This window comes from Panthera pardus, unplaced genomic scaffold (assembly GCF_024362965.1).
Source record: "Panthera pardus isolate Hobbes unplaced genomic scaffold, ASM2436296v1 HiC_scaffold_15, whole genome shotgun sequence".
NCBI classification, from domain to species: Eukaryota; Metazoa; Chordata; class Mammalia; order Carnivora; family Felidae; genus Panthera; species Panthera pardus.
The window spans coordinates 74348051-74363374 of NW_026526710.1; the positions used below are offsets into that span (position 1 = coordinate 74348051).

At 34.0% G+C, this 15324-nt stretch overlaps 1 protein-coding gene across 9 annotated transcripts in view; it reads left to right on the forward strand.

Annotated features, from left to right (window-relative positions):
- The window catches only part of RELCH (RAB11 binding and LisH domain, coiled-coil and HEAT repeat containing), a 114162-nt gene that overhangs the window by 29157 nt on the left and 69681 nt on the right, over positions 1 to 15324 (forward strand). For 5 of the 9 annotated variants that reach the window (XM_053902798.1, XM_019463850.2, XM_019463845.2 and 2 more), the window contains exons 3-11: positions 3607 to 3678; positions 3790 to 3845; positions 3947 to 4060; positions 6326 to 6529; positions 6635 to 6726; positions 7345 to 7629; positions 10732 to 10807; positions 11891 to 11986; positions 12136 to 12159. In XM_053902798.1, coding sequence (XP_053758773.1) covers positions 3607 to 3678; positions 3790 to 3845; positions 3947 to 4060; positions 6326 to 6529; positions 6635 to 6726; positions 7345 to 7629; positions 10732 to 10807; positions 11891 to 11986; positions 12136 to 12159 — 1019 coding nt within the window. The remainder of the gene's footprint in view (positions 1 to 3606; positions 3679 to 3789; positions 3846 to 3946; positions 4061 to 6325; positions 6530 to 6634; positions 6727 to 7344; positions 7630 to 10731; positions 10808 to 11890; positions 11987 to 12135; positions 12160 to 15324) is intronic. The other 4 variants (XM_019463848.2, XM_019463849.2, XM_019463851.2 and 1 more) reach the window with 3 other exon arrangements.

Sequence of the window (15324 nt, forward strand, 5' to 3'; positions counted from 1 at the left end):
GAGTAGTTGTCACAGTTAAAACCATAAGAGTAAATAAATATCAATCCAGTGGGGTATGTAGGGTAAGAAAAGGACCAAAGATAGTACCCTGAAAAACATCAGCTTTGGGATGAGTGACAGAGGATTCTATGAGAGAACCTGAGCAGGTTCTCACTAGGATGAACAGAAAACTAAATGTTTATAAACTATGGAGATTGCGTCTTGCTTCCATTCATTTATTTTTCACTATCTACTAGTCTTGTCTAACAGTAAGTAGTATTCCTTTCTGACGTTTATAATAGGCAGGGAGAAATCTCTAAACCCCGGAGGGGTAGTGATGGTACTGCCTTACGATTTTTGTATCATTTTAGGAATAGATTTGTATTTTAACTCATATTCTTAAAAGAATTTTCCTATTTCTTAGAACTGTTCCTGGGATAATAAAATAAGTAATAAAAATGGGGAAATAGTTGTGGTACCTGGCTCAGTCAGTTGAGCGTCCAACTTTGGCACATGTCATGATCTCACGGTTCGTGGGTTTGAGCCCCATGTCCGGCTTTGTGTTGATACCATGGAGCCTGCTTGGGATTCTCTCTCTCCCTCTCCTTCTGCCCCCCCCCCCCCGCCCCCCAGCTTGTTCATGCTCTCTCTCAAAAATAAATAAACATTAAAAAAAAAGGGGAAGTGGTATTTTATTATGAAGTCAAATCTCTTTGAAAAAAAAAATAAACCAGGAAATTCTGACTTGAAAGAAGACTGTTTCATGTCTACCATGGCAAGGACCTTGGCTCAGCCCTGTTGATTGGGACTCTTCAACAATGAACAGGAACAGGAATGAAGAAATACTTGACTCTGATCAGAGTTATATCAGAGTTATGGAAAAAATTTTCTAAATTAATATTTTGAGTTCTGTGCCAAAATATCCTAGACTAGCAAATATTTCAATATATTTGTGATACATAGTGATACATTGATTGGGCCACAAAGGATTGATTTTTTTTTTTTTCTGCTTTGAAATTTAACATTTTACCTTTATGTAAAGTCATGAGAACATGATCTTGCAGCACTCAGATACCTCTGGTAGAATACCGGTACTCCAACCCTCGTTGGTAAAGAGCAGTTACAACCACTCTAGAGTTGTTTATACTGGCAATCATTAATTATTTTGGTAAGATTGTAATATGTAATATTAGAATATACCTATACCTTTGCACTTACTACTTTAGTTCCAATAAAGTTGCCTTCAGTAGGGTTAGGCTACTCGTAGAGGATTTGAGATAGTGGAGTGAGCAGGTTGGTAGTTGGTTCCTACAGTGTTTTTCTGTTGTTCTTGTTGTTGTTTGTTTGTTTGTTTGTTTACAAACATAAACATCCTCAAACATTTTTATGAAGAATTAAAATATGTGAAAAATACTTGGAGGTTATTTGGTACAATGTATCTCTTTTGGTACAATTTATCTCTTTATAGAATATTTAATTTTAAGCTTTAATCCAGTGTTTTTTAATAAAGAAGAGACAAATTCGTATATGTGTAAATATAATTATTTAGACTTTCTTGTGAAACTTTCTCATGTAACTGCAATTACTTGATCATACTGTGCCTTTATAGAAATGTCCTATAGCTTCAAATATATATGCCTTTGTCTTTCAAAGTCTATATTGTATATTAAGAAACATGCAGCAGAGTGAATTCATTTTGATAAGCACTATCTTTTCAAAGCATTGGTAACTTTTAGTGACATTTGGCAATGTATTTGTAGATGTGCATAAAAATATAAATTCTTGCCGTCTGACATGGGTTTTTCTGGCTTTCTGTGCCTTGATCATTCAATGTTTTGCTCTTAGTCACCTAAACTTTTCACCAATTGAATTTGAGTTTTTCACAGTTTGTGTTTTAACCTTTTTTTTTAATTTATTTTTTTCATATTTCTATCATTCTGGTGCAGGCATTTCTGATCTGCAATTGTTCTGTAATATGTCTTAGTAAATTGTAAGTGATACTGAAAGCATAATACATATACTGATTTTACTTAAGGCATAGTTAAGTATTTTTAGATCCAAATCAGTTACCTAGAGCTTTGAAATTAAACCTGTTTTGTACTTACACACTGAAAGTGTGCATTCGGATTTTAAACACAAACTCTGTTTCCAGAAGTGTAAGTTTTAGGAAAAATGTTTTAACTTTGTTGCACAGAAATGTTTGCAGATCAGCATTGCTAACTACCAAAAAAGAAGTAACATACATGTCATCTGACTTTTAGTTGTGCTTTCATGTTGCTGCAGTGAAGTTCTGTGCATCAAAATAATTGGCCTTCATGTACTAGATGTGATTCAATTACATCTTAAGTTTTTAATGGAAATATGCAAACTGAGTGAATCCTAATTTTTCCATATATTTTTATAGCTGTATTGTCTCTGAGAGCATCTCATTGCCATCTTCTTTTTCTGTTTATTAGCCAATCAGGAAAAACTTGCCATCTTTAAATTTTTTAATTTGCTGGATTTTATGCAGAACTATTTAAATACTATAATTTTTAAATATCTAGTTGTGACAAAGATCACTTAATTTTCCCAGAGCTTTACTTCATGGAAATGGCTTCTCCCCCCGCAGTTAAGCTTGCTTTTTCTTCAGAGCAATATTTATGTATTTTAAAGACAGTTCCCAGTAACGACACATATAGTGAAATCTTGCTTATGATGAAACATTTTAAAGAGCTTTTAAAAATGTTTCCTCAGATTCATGTTTATCTTATCAATAACAAGAGAAATCTTTGAGTTTCATTAGTTAGTATCTCTTAACATGAAGAGATATCTATTTGGAGAGTTATCAGAAACTTTGAAATCCTACCTAATTTTACTTAGTATCCTTAGGTACTCTGCATTTAGAATTAACACATTTACTTTAGAATGGTCTTAAGTAAAAATTGAAAGACAAACTGTTTCCACCCTTTGGCTTTAAATGAAACCTAAAACCCATAGGAACATTTTTTGAGATATGTGTTTAACATATCTATGCTTGTTTGTAGAAAACAGACATTTGCTGGTAGAAAAACTTACAGCTATGACAACATTTGTTAAATATTTAAACCGTATTTCTTCAATATCTTAATGAAGGGATATATTCACTAATGTTTCTGTATATTGATTTATAACATTATTCTATATAATGCATTTAAAAATACCCTTAACTTTTTTTTTAAGTATATTTTCTTGGACTTGATCTAAGTTTTTGTCTTTTCCCCTAAACTATGTCACCTGAAAACGTTCCGTTGCATTTTCTTACCTCCAGTGAGGGAAGTACAGGCACCCAGACGACTACTATTTTTATTTACCTAAATGAGAGTATGCCATAGATTTTATTTTTAAATAGAGCCATTCCTTGTCAGACAGCTAGAACATTTGATCAACAATCCCCCTGAATTCTAAAACTATGGAAAACATTCACCAGTTTGCTTGCAAACCAACTCTGCTGCATGCGTTCACAAATTTCATAAAGATTGCATGCTTTCTGTTTTCAATACAGATTGTATTTTTTTTTCATACCCATCCTTGCTTTTTATTTTTTTATTTTTGTTTCCCCTTTCTTGGTTGGATGCCTGTGTGTGTTTATTCCAAATCCCTGTCCAGTCCTGGAGTTTGAACTACGGAAAGCCAAGGAGACCATTCAGGCCCTCCGAGCCAACCTGACAAAGGCTGCAGGTGGTGTACATAAAACTTTTTTGAGACTTTTTCTACTTTGACGATGTAGAAGTAGCTGAGATATTTTCAAATGTAAAGTAGTAAAGTATTATTTATATTTTCTTCCACCAGAACATGAAGTTCCTTTACAGGAACGAAAAAATTACAAATCAAGTCCTGAAATTCAGGTGGGTGAATGACAGACCTAAAAGTATCTTCCACATAAAATGGTAGCACAAGTATTGATGGAAGGACGCTTATAGTATTGTATCTTTTATTTTGTCTGTAGGAACCAATCAAACCTCTTGAAAAGAGAGCTCTAAACTTCTTAGTCAATGAATTTTTATTGAAGAATAACTACAAGCTTACATCAATAACCTTTTCAGATGAAAATGATGATCAGGTACAATTACTTTTTTTTTTTTTTGGACAATGATTTGTTTCCTTTTTCACTTACAACGTACTTACTTTCTTTTTTACCTAGTTTCTTTAGTTTTCTAGAAGTCATACAGTAAACTTCTATAATGCTAGTTACCAGACACTTGTGCACCCACACAGTCGGGTATTCTTTTGGTCATCCTCCCATTGCCACACTCCACTTTGTCACTGTCTTGCTCCCACTACATCCATTTCATCTTATTAAGATCTCCGCCTTCCGAACAGCTCTGTTTTCACGTCAGCCATCTCCTGCCTACTACTTTAAATCCTTCCTTATCAATTCTAAACTCCAAAGCACTCTCAACTTTTGTTTCAGCTTATCCTCCACCTGCCTCACCAAAATTAGCTTTCGCCTGTTTATTATAATCTTGCCAAACAGAAGGGCTGGCATCCCCCTCAGCATATCTGGTTCCTTCGGAGTTTTGTGCTTTTGTTCGTTCTTTCCCCTTGTCACTGAAATACAATTAGTTCCCCTGTCCCCTTGTTGCCATGTGCCTTGTAAATACCTAAACCTTTTCCATGAGAGTGCACACAGGTCATCACCTTTCCAAGATCTTTCCTTCTGCCTCAAGATAGAAACTTTCTCCTCTCTCAATTCTTGACAGTTCTTTAATTATAGTACATATGATTCTTTATGTCCTCACTCTTGCATGGTGAAAGCCCCTGAATGGCAACAATATTTTATTCCTTTTTCTAAACACCTGGTAGATATCCAGTAAATGTTTGTTGAATATAGATGGATGAATGGACATTTGAATCATATGTGCAATAGTCATTTAATAATTTTTTTAAAGCTTAAATTTGTTTAGTTCTTGTTGTAAGCCAAGCACTGTGTTAAGACCTTAATATACATTTTATTTTATCCTTACAAAAATCCTCAGAGGTAAGTATACCCATTTTACAGATGATATGTTTAAGTTTCCAGTTAATTTATAACAGTAATAAATGGAGACAGGAATTTCATACTTGAGTCTGATTTCTCCAGAGCCCCCACTTTTAATACCTGCCTTATATCTGCTTCAGATTTAAACGTCAATAATGGCTATTGTCATTATTCAAATAAAGTCTCAAAGGAATGAGTATCACATTTAGAACATTCAGATGAATATGGCATAGTTTCTCAAAGAAGGTTTCCCAAATAAATTATAAATAAATAAGTTACAAGATACCAAATTAGTACTAAATTTTGATGTATTAGAGAAAGAATGATAGGACAGTATATTTGCATGTGATTGATTACTCTGGAATTTTATAAAGCTCTTCAAAAAAATCTTTGCCCTTAGAATGCTTGAGGTGCTATGCCTTTTTGTACTTTAGTAATAAAATTGTGTGAGACTGAATTCAAGAGAATGCTTTATGTACAGCAAACCAAAGAGGAGCTATTTGGATTCTGAAAATTGTTGAAAGCATTTTTAATAATATAAATTAGATTAGGGGCACCTGGGTGGCTCAGTCAATTAAGCATCCAACTCTTGATCTCTGCTTAGGTCAGGATCTCATGGTTCACGAGTTCCAGCTGCGCGTCGCGCTGTGCTAATATTGCAAGGCCTGCTTGGAATTCTCTCTCCCTCTGTCTCTCTGCCCCTACCCCACTTGTGCACACTCTCTCTCTCTCAAAATAAATAAATAAACTTAGAAAAAAATTTTTTAAGAAAAATAATATAAATTAGATTCAAACAGCTATAACAAGAAAGCAAGCAGATTAAATTGCTTGCTTACCCACCAGAGATTACACTAAATTTATGTAGTTTAGAATAATAAAGGAAGAACAAAATTAATGCCATCAATGAGTTTACTTGTAAATAATGGGTACAATTTATGAACTAAGATTTTCTTCATGTAGACACGTTCTATGATTTCATGCAAATATTTAAGTATATTTTATAAGTTGAAAATTAACGCAATTTAAAAGTTAAGAGTTAACGTTTTTAAGAGATTTCATAAAAAGATTTCATAAAATGTGCAACAATTTGACATCTAAAACAGTTAAACCTGTTTACCTAGAACATCGAGAAACTTACAAGAATAATATTAGACAGTGGAAGATAGATGTAAAATAAGTTAACAGTGTTGTTTACCTACTTGGACCTTACCCTTTGACCTTACAACAACATTATGATTATGTTGGGTTTTCAAGATACTAGCCTGTAAGGAATAAAATGAATCTCAAAAATGCAGGATAAAATTTCATCATAGTTTTTTTTTAATGTTGTTATTATTTATCTTTTAGGATTTTGAACTATGGGATGATGTAGGATTAAACATTCCAAAACCTCCAGACTTACTGCAACTCTACCGAGATTTTGGAAACCATCAGGTGACGGGGAAAGATCTTGTGGATGTGGCCAGTGGTGTAGAAGAGGATGAATTAGAGGCTCTTACACCAGTTTTAGGCAACCTTCCTCCAAGCCTTGAAACTCCTCAGACTGTAGAGGTGAGTAATACTAACTAACTAGTCAAGTCCACAAAAAGTTTTTAAACTGTGTCAAAGCATGCTATGAGATCTTGAGTTTCTGTTTTTCTCCCATTTTGATTTTAGAACTCCTTGCTAGTACAGAAATTAGAAGATAAAATTAGTTTATTAAATAGTGAGAAATGGTCTTTGATGGAGCAAATCAGAAGACTTGAAAGGTTAGTACTTAATCATCATTTCTAAAAAATCTCTTAAAGATTTAAAAGAAATTGGCACGTTATATAAATATATAAGATAACATTTCAGTTGTAAGACATAATTTTTCATATTCTAATACTTCTGAAAAAATGTCTTTTAATTGCTTTATATATTTAATATCTTCTTCCCCCCACCCCCTGCAAAAGTTATTAAGTAATTGTAGTAATCATATAATTGATTAACTCTTGGAACCAAGGAATAAGGTAGTGTTTATTAGTTGTGTCAGTATTAATAACTCCCTCACACTAATGTTGTAAATATTTCCCACAGATTATCTCATTAATCCTTCTTGTAATCCTGTGGGTTGGATGCAGTTTTTCCCATTTTGCAAATACAGAAAAGTGCCAGTTCAAAGCAGAGTTTATAAGGCCATTTTTATGCTTCATTGAGTTTGTAGCTATACTTTTAGGTATATGAAGCATTCGTGTATATGGTACAGAAAAGATTAATCAGTTGCCAACCAATATTCTATTAATATGTTATATGTTTAATGAATTAAATCTATTACGAGGTTTATGCTATTGCCAAAGTTTTAAGAAATATACTTGTTCTCTGATAATTTCTCTTTCTTTCTACAGTGAAATGGACTTCCTCAAAAATGAACACTTTGCCATCCCAGTGGTTTGTGACTCTGTTCAGCCTTCTTTGGATCATAAAGACTCTGAAGACACTGGACAGAATCCAGTTATAAATAGTTCAGACAAGGAAAAAGACAAGGATATCCATCTCTCAAAATCAGATGAAGTGGATTCCTCTATTCCTAAGGAGAATTTCCCAAGTTCTCTCCCCAGGAGAGAAAGAGAAGAAATGCCCTCTTCTTCTCCATCAAGTAAAAACACAGTCCATTTTGATAAACCCAATAGGTTAGTATGCATCCTGTGTCTTGAAGTGCATCTTTCATGTATTTTGTTTCTTGCCAAACTGGAGGAGCTTCATTGTTTATTTTGCAGGTCACGTGTATGAGTTTTTACATTTGTCATGAAATGAACACATAGCAAAGTACATGTCTCAAAAAAACCAAACAACAACAAAAAAAACCTATCACAAAGTCATTACTAAGTGAAATTATATTAAAGAGGATTAAAACATAAATGGAGTAGCTTCTATCTTAGCCAAGTACTTAAACTCATAAAATAATGTGTATGTTCTATGTGCTTTAAGCACTGGTAGTGGTTGATTTTTACCTTTTCTCTATCCAGTCATTAACAGACTCAGTATGAGCTGTTGGTGTTACAGTTACCAATGTAAATAGGGGAATTGTTTCTGCTCCTAGTCCTTTCTCCTGTGTCTGCTCCCATTACTAATATTGTATTATTAATATCCTCTTGTTTCATTTAATTTTTGTTGGGTCTCAGTGATTGAACTTTGATGAGAAAATAATGGCACCTGCCCTTTTACGATCCAGGTTTTCCAGTGGAGGAGAGAATATAATTAAAAATGTTTTCAGGTTGTAATATGAAAAAGTCATTTTAAGAAAAGAATATTTACGGGGCGCCTGGGTGGCTCAGTCGGTTAAGTGGCCGACTTCAGCTCAGGTCATGATCTCACGGTCCGTGAGTTCGAGCCCCGCGTCGGGCTCTGTGCTGACAGCTCAGAGCCTGGAACCTGTTTCAGATTCTGTGTCTCCCTCTCTCTGACCCTCCCCCATTCATGCTCTGTCTCTCTCTGTCTCAAAAATAAAACAAACAAACAAACAAACAAAAACGTTAAAGAAAAGAATATTTACTATACTCTTTTTTATATTTTAGGCACAGTTCTAAATTCTTTATGTATCCTAATTTATTTAATCCTCACAAATATCCTATGGTGTATTCTGAACCACACAGTCATGCTTCCTCTCCCTATTTTTTTTTTATAGTTTATTTATTTATTTTTGAGAGAGAGAGAGCAAGCAAGCCAGGGAGGGGCAGAGAGAGATTGAGAGAGAGAGAGAGAGAGAGAGAGAGAGAGAGAGAGAATCCCAAGCAGGCTCTGCACTGTTAGCACAGAGCCCAGTGCAGGGCTTGAACTCATGAACCGTGAGATCATGACCAGAGCTGAAACCAAGAGTGACGCTTAACTAACTGAGCCACCTAGGCACCCCTCCTCTTCCTATTGAATAGATGGATATTACACCTAATATTGGGGTATAATAGGAAAGCATGACTGATTTCTTTTAGACTTTACTCATTGTTAGTAAGAAGTATGTGATTTTTGTATTTTATTTTTTTAAGAAAATCTTTCCACTGATGAGCCACAACCTTTTGTATACCCACTAGCCATACTTTTTCTTTAGGTATAAGGGAGGTTACAGAGTTGAAGTAGATATGGCTCAGTTCTCAAGGTACATTTTTTTTCTAGTAGGGTAAGATAGAGTCATAAAAATCTGTTATGATATGCAACCATAATGGCATTTGTAGTAGTTCTTTAGTATTTAGGAGTACTTCCGTTTGTTTCTTTTGATATGCCAAAGCCACTTCCTAGAGAAAGATGGTCGTTCAGTTTGTTCAACTAATTTTTTTAGCCCTTAACTAACTATGTGCCAGGTGGTATCAACAAAGAATATAGTGGAAGGCAAAACATGCTGTGATCCCTTCAGTCACAAACCTTATAGTGTGAGAGATGAGCAATCAGACAATCATAATAAAGTATGAAAAATAGTAATATAAGAGAAGTGCAGCTTGCTTTGGGAACACACAATCAGGGCACCTAAGCTAGTCATCAGAGCAGGAAAGGTTTCAGGGAAGAAGTGTCTAACCTGAGACCTAACAACCAAGTAGGAGTTAACCAGACAAAGAGGTAGGAGGAAGGGTGTTCCCTCTCAGGGAGGAGAGGAGAATACCGCACGTTTGGGGACCTAAGAAGAAGCTAGTAAGGTTTAAGCAGAGACTAAGACATATAAGCCATTTTACCTCATGGGACATGATGGTATCTAAGTTTTAGAGAGTCCTCTGAGGTAGAGGTGATTGGAAGGTAGCAAGACTGGTAGAAAGAAGACCAACAGAGCATCCGTTGGAAGAATCCAGGTAAGAAACGATTGAGCCTGACTTGTACTAGAAAGAAGCGGGTAGAATTTTAGATAAAAGGTAAAAGCTTGGTTGGATTTGAGGTTAAAAGAAAGGGAGAGATAAAGGCTGATTTGTGGTTTCCGGCTTGGGCAATTCAATGGATTATGGAGAGTCTCCTGAAAGAATACAGGAAAAGGAACATAAATGAGCAAATAGACTCAAATTTGGTACATTACTGTAACTGTCATCATAGAAATTACTGAATGCCACTTTGTAGCGTATACTAAATAAGCTCCGTTTTGTAACTTTTAGTGTTATCCCTTTGTGGATTGAGCACATGAAGTACAGCTCAGTCATGTTTTATGAACACTACTACATAGAAACTAGTGTCTTTTTAGAAATATAAATGTTTTAACCTCATTTATTTAACACGAATAAGTTAATGTTGTTAATTACAAAAAAAAAATACTTTATTTACAAAATACCTTGAATGTTGACTGAACCTCTGCTTCATTTATTTTAATTTTTCCCTCTTTTATGTGGGTTTCTAACACTGAGGTTTATCATTTTATCATTAGATAGGGCCGCAAAACTTTGATTCCTGTCAGCAACTTGTATCCACTATCTACCTTTCTGGGACCACTGAGAATTGGAGACAAAAAAGTCCTCATTTCAGATTTTGCAAATCCTTTCTATAATCATTGACCTGCTGTACCCTTCAGGTTTGATCCATTGATATTTACAGGCTGCTCACTCACATAACATCAAACAATTTTAAGATCAGCAGTGACTGCTAATTTTTTCCCCTGTATAATTCTCCGCTGAAGTGTCCTTCAAGTCATTGGTGGCTGAAAAATCTAGTCGGCATTTGAGGAGCAGGATTAATGCAGGAATGGGAGTTATAATGTGCAGCTTACCTTCTAAATGCCAGTGGTAACTGTTTGGTATTGTCCCCTTTTCATCCAATTTTTCTTCTAGGAAATTGTCTCCTGCTTTCCACCAAGCTCTACTTTCTTTTTGTCGAATGTCAGCAGATAGTCGTTTAGGATCAGAGGTAAATTATACCATTTTTGTCTTGGAGCTTTATTAAAACACTTGGTTTTTCTTCTCAGTATCTCATCCAAAAGCAACTGTGATAAGACTATTTCAAATACCCATCTATTTTTTAAAATAATGCTCTAAGAATAGTTCCTAAAATTTTAAACTTTCAAGGAAGATAGTTGATTATTTCTCTGTTCTTTGGATTAAAGTTTATTTAGTATTAAATTGACTTTTTGTAGTCTGTTTTTAATTTGTTATGTCTACTGACATATGGTAATACGCCTCTCTTTGGTACAATTCAGAAAACCAATGTAAGGGTACACATTGTTTATATTTTAGTTATTTTTAGATTACTCCATTATTTTTTACTTCATTAGTAATGGTTATCTTCAATTGCTGGGTCTGTTAGCTCTCAGATTAGTTTTCCTCAAATGCTTTGTAATTGTGGGAGGTTGGTCTTGAGAGGGTATTTCATGAAAATTTTTTTCTATCTTTATACTCACTTCTCCCTTTCTGGTTGTTTTGTGGTTGATCCCACTTGACCTCCCTCGGGCTTCTGTTTCACAAAGTCATTGAGAACGTGAAAGAGCTAGAGGCTGGTTTGGATGCATTTCTGGCCTCTGGCCATCCTCCCTGCAAGACTGGGTCAACCTCCACGGGCCTCCTCTTGCATGCAGCTTCGTTCTATAAACTATCACTGTAATCATAGATTGTAGCAATATGGGCATCTTTTCAAGAATAAAAAAAAAAAAAAAAAAAAAGATCATTGAGGCTGCCTCAGTCCTATGTTATCCCTACTTGTTCCCAGAACTGCAGCCTAGTGGGGCTCTTTGGAGTCACCCTTGCTTCTTACTGGTGTTTTCCATCCATTTCTTGCTTACGGAAATGTTGATCCTGTTTGGGAACACAGTTATTGTTGACGATGGTGATGTTCTTGTTATTATCATTGCCATCATAAGTTGGAATTTTGGATGTGTATTTGGAGCAGAGGTGGCAGGGTCTAAAGCATGAACTTCAGGTACCATCACACATGGAAGTTCTACACTGTCATCATAATAAATACTGTCATCATTTATTAATTCTTTGGTTTTTCTAGGTGTCTCGGATTGCAGACAGTGAGAAAAGTGTCATGTTAATGCTGGGACGCTGCCTGCCACACATTGTTCCTAATGTGCTGTTGGCAAAGAGAGAGGTGAGACACATAAAAGTGTTTTCATCCCAGTAATCTCATCGTGTTGTCCATTTTTCGTCATTTTGAAGTTTAGTGTTATATTTTTATTTTGTTAAAGTCTATTACTTGCAATCATATTCTTACTTTTGTGCATGCATCTCTGCTCCTAGAGAATGGTTTTACACCTCTGTCAGGTGAGTTCGGTAAAACTGCATGGTACTCATGTTTTCCCAATTTTGCTTAAAGCATCATTAGCTTCTGCAGCACTAACTATTACTGTAGGTCCATTTATGTGCCATGAATACTGTCCGTTTTTTAACTAATTTATTTGATCTCTGCTCTCGACACGATATGCTTAATATGTCTACAAAAATAGACCCTGTGTGTTGAAAATTAACTGGGACTAATAATGTAACTTTTTTCCTAAATAGTTTTATTATATTTGTCAATAATTATACTTGTCTTATGATGATAGGATAGTTATAGCATTGACTACAGTAACTTTTGAAAGTACCTTCTTTTGTTTTTCTTGTAGCTAACTTGTTATTGACACATGCTTAAAATATCCAAACTATAGTAGCCAATATATTTTAGCACACTTAGCCTTTGTTGTGAGCCACACTGTAGAGAGTTATCTTTAGAGTTCTATTTAACCAAGAAAAGACTAATAAAAAGTTACTGTTATCTAATTTAAATGCCAGTGGATGATTTCTTTGTAATCAAGTTTAATAATTTACTTGAATAATTCAGTTTATGAAATCGACTTCCAGTTCACAGCATTTTTTAAAATAAAAAAACGGGTTAAGAATATTTTAGAATGTATCCTGTAAGTTTCTTCTATCATCTTCTTAATATTTACCACTGATTTCAATCATAATCCATGGGACCTACAGTATGATAGGTACACAATGCATTGGCAAACCATATAAAGCTTATTCTTAATTATTTGTTTAGCACAAGAAATTTGTACTGATCCTCAAGAAGACTTACATGTAGAGACTTACATGTAAAACTTATATTAAAAATGTTTATTCCTATAGGTGTTTTGGATTTAAAAAAAAGATTTAAAAGACTGCTTTCTTACTGGTGGTTTTATTTTACCTAATATATAAAAATAGTGGTGAGATATTAATACATGTGGAAAATTTTCTGTATCTTGAAGGATCAGTGTCCAATTTCAGATTGTTTTGCAGTTCTGCCTGGCAGAATGGTGTTTGAGCTTCTTTTCCTTTTTTAGCTTGTAACATAATCAATGCAATGCATTAATGTTTGCATCCCTTTTACTATATTTCCTTAATATAATCTTTAAAATATCACAGAAGCCTAATTGTTATGAGATGCAGTTTAAGCCTTTTTTATTTTAATTTCCCCTTTTTTTATCATAAAAGACTCTACCACTAAAATCTGATTGTACTGCATGAAGTATTTATGAATTTGCATCATCAGTAATCAGATACATTATATATAAATATATATGTTAAGCATATGTATTTATACATACATATTTTGTTTGTGGTATGATGTTTACTTTTCTGGCTGACCTTAGTTTTTGTATTTAAAAAATATATACTTATAATTTCATGAAGAAGTGATCGTTGATCTGTTTATTTGTACGTTATTCTATCAGAAAATTTACCATTTTCAAAAGTATCAAAAGTTGTATTTTCTTGAAATTAAATTGGTAAATAATGAAGTTTATTTTGGTTTGGCTTGAAACCAATCCCAGGGCATGAAAGGACAAAACTTTTATTTCATTTCATCCTTTGATATTAGATTATTTTTATTTAATATTTCATCTTAATTCCTTAAATATATATTTTTAAAAAGGTCTTGTGATTAAAGGATATTTTGATTTTTCTTATTTCTCAAGTTTTTATATAATCTCTTATCAGTATAAGCCTTTTTGTTGGTATGCAAATACAATTAAAACGTCCTTCAGTAAACTGATTGGTCATAATAATATCCTAGCTGCTTAATTAGAAAGAGGATTTAAGGTTTTGATTAAGTAATACATTCACCAGGTTTAACATCTTTTTAAATGTAAGAGGATAAACAACAAAAACTCTTCCCCTCTCCCTGAGCCACCATCTCACGTGCAATAAATATTATTAGTTTCTAGTATATTTTATTAAGTCTTTTGCCCATTTTTTAATTGGGTTGTTTGTCTTTGCTTTTGAGTCATAGGAGTAAGAACAATTCTGGATATTAAACCCTTTTATATGATTTGCAGTATTTCCTTCCATTTGGTAGGTTGTCTTTTCACATTTTTGATAATGTCCTTTGGTGGACAAATGTTTTTCATTTTTATTAAGTCTGATTTATTTATTTTTTCTTTTGTTGCTTGTGTTTTTGGTATCAAATTTAAGAATCTATTGACAAGTCAGAGGTCAGGAAGATTTATTTATCCCTGTGCTTCCTTCTAATAGTTTTATAGCTTTAGGTCTTAGATTTAGGTCATTAATCCATTTTGTATTTATATATGGAGTGAGGCAGGGATCCAGTTTTATTCTTTTCGTGTGATTATCCAGTTGTCCCAGCACGATTTGTTGAAATGTTTCCCCACTGAATAGTTATGGCATCATTGTCAAAAATCATTTGTCTGCAGATGTTTGGATTTATTTCTAGACTCTCAGTTCTGTGAGACCAATTCTTTTGGTCTTTTATGCTTATCTCTATGCCTGTACCAGCCACACTATTTTGATTACTGTAGCTTTGTACTAAGCCCCTTGCAGTTCCATAGGAATTTGATACTCCCCTTTCATTTCTGCAGTAAAGGTCATTGGAATTTTGATAGGGATTGCACTGAATTTATAGATCACTTTAGAGAGTACTCCTATTCTAACAGCAGTAATTCTTCTAATTCATGAACATGGAATTCTTTTTATTTATCTATGTCTTTAATTGCTTTCAGCAATATTTTCTCATTTTCTGTGTACAAGTCTTTCACCTCCTTGTTTAACTTGTTCCTAGATGTTTCATTGTTTTGGACGGTATTATAAATGGAATTTTTCCCTTAATTTCCTTTCAGATTGTTCGTTGCTCATTTATAGAAACAGAAATGATATTTCGGTGGTGATTTCATACCTTACAACTTTCCTGAATTAGTTTATTAGTTCTAGTAGGTTTTGGTGGATTCTATGTGATTTTCTTTATCTAGAATAACATTATCTGCAAATAGAGTTTTGCTTTGTCCTTTCCAATTTTGATGGCTTTTATTTCTTCCTCTGCTTAATTGCTCTGGCTAGGACTTATCGTACAATGGTGAATAGAGGTGTTTTGAGAAAGCAAATATTTTTGTCTTCTTCCTGATTTTATGGGGAAAACTTTTAGTCTTTCACCATGGAGTATGATACTGGCTG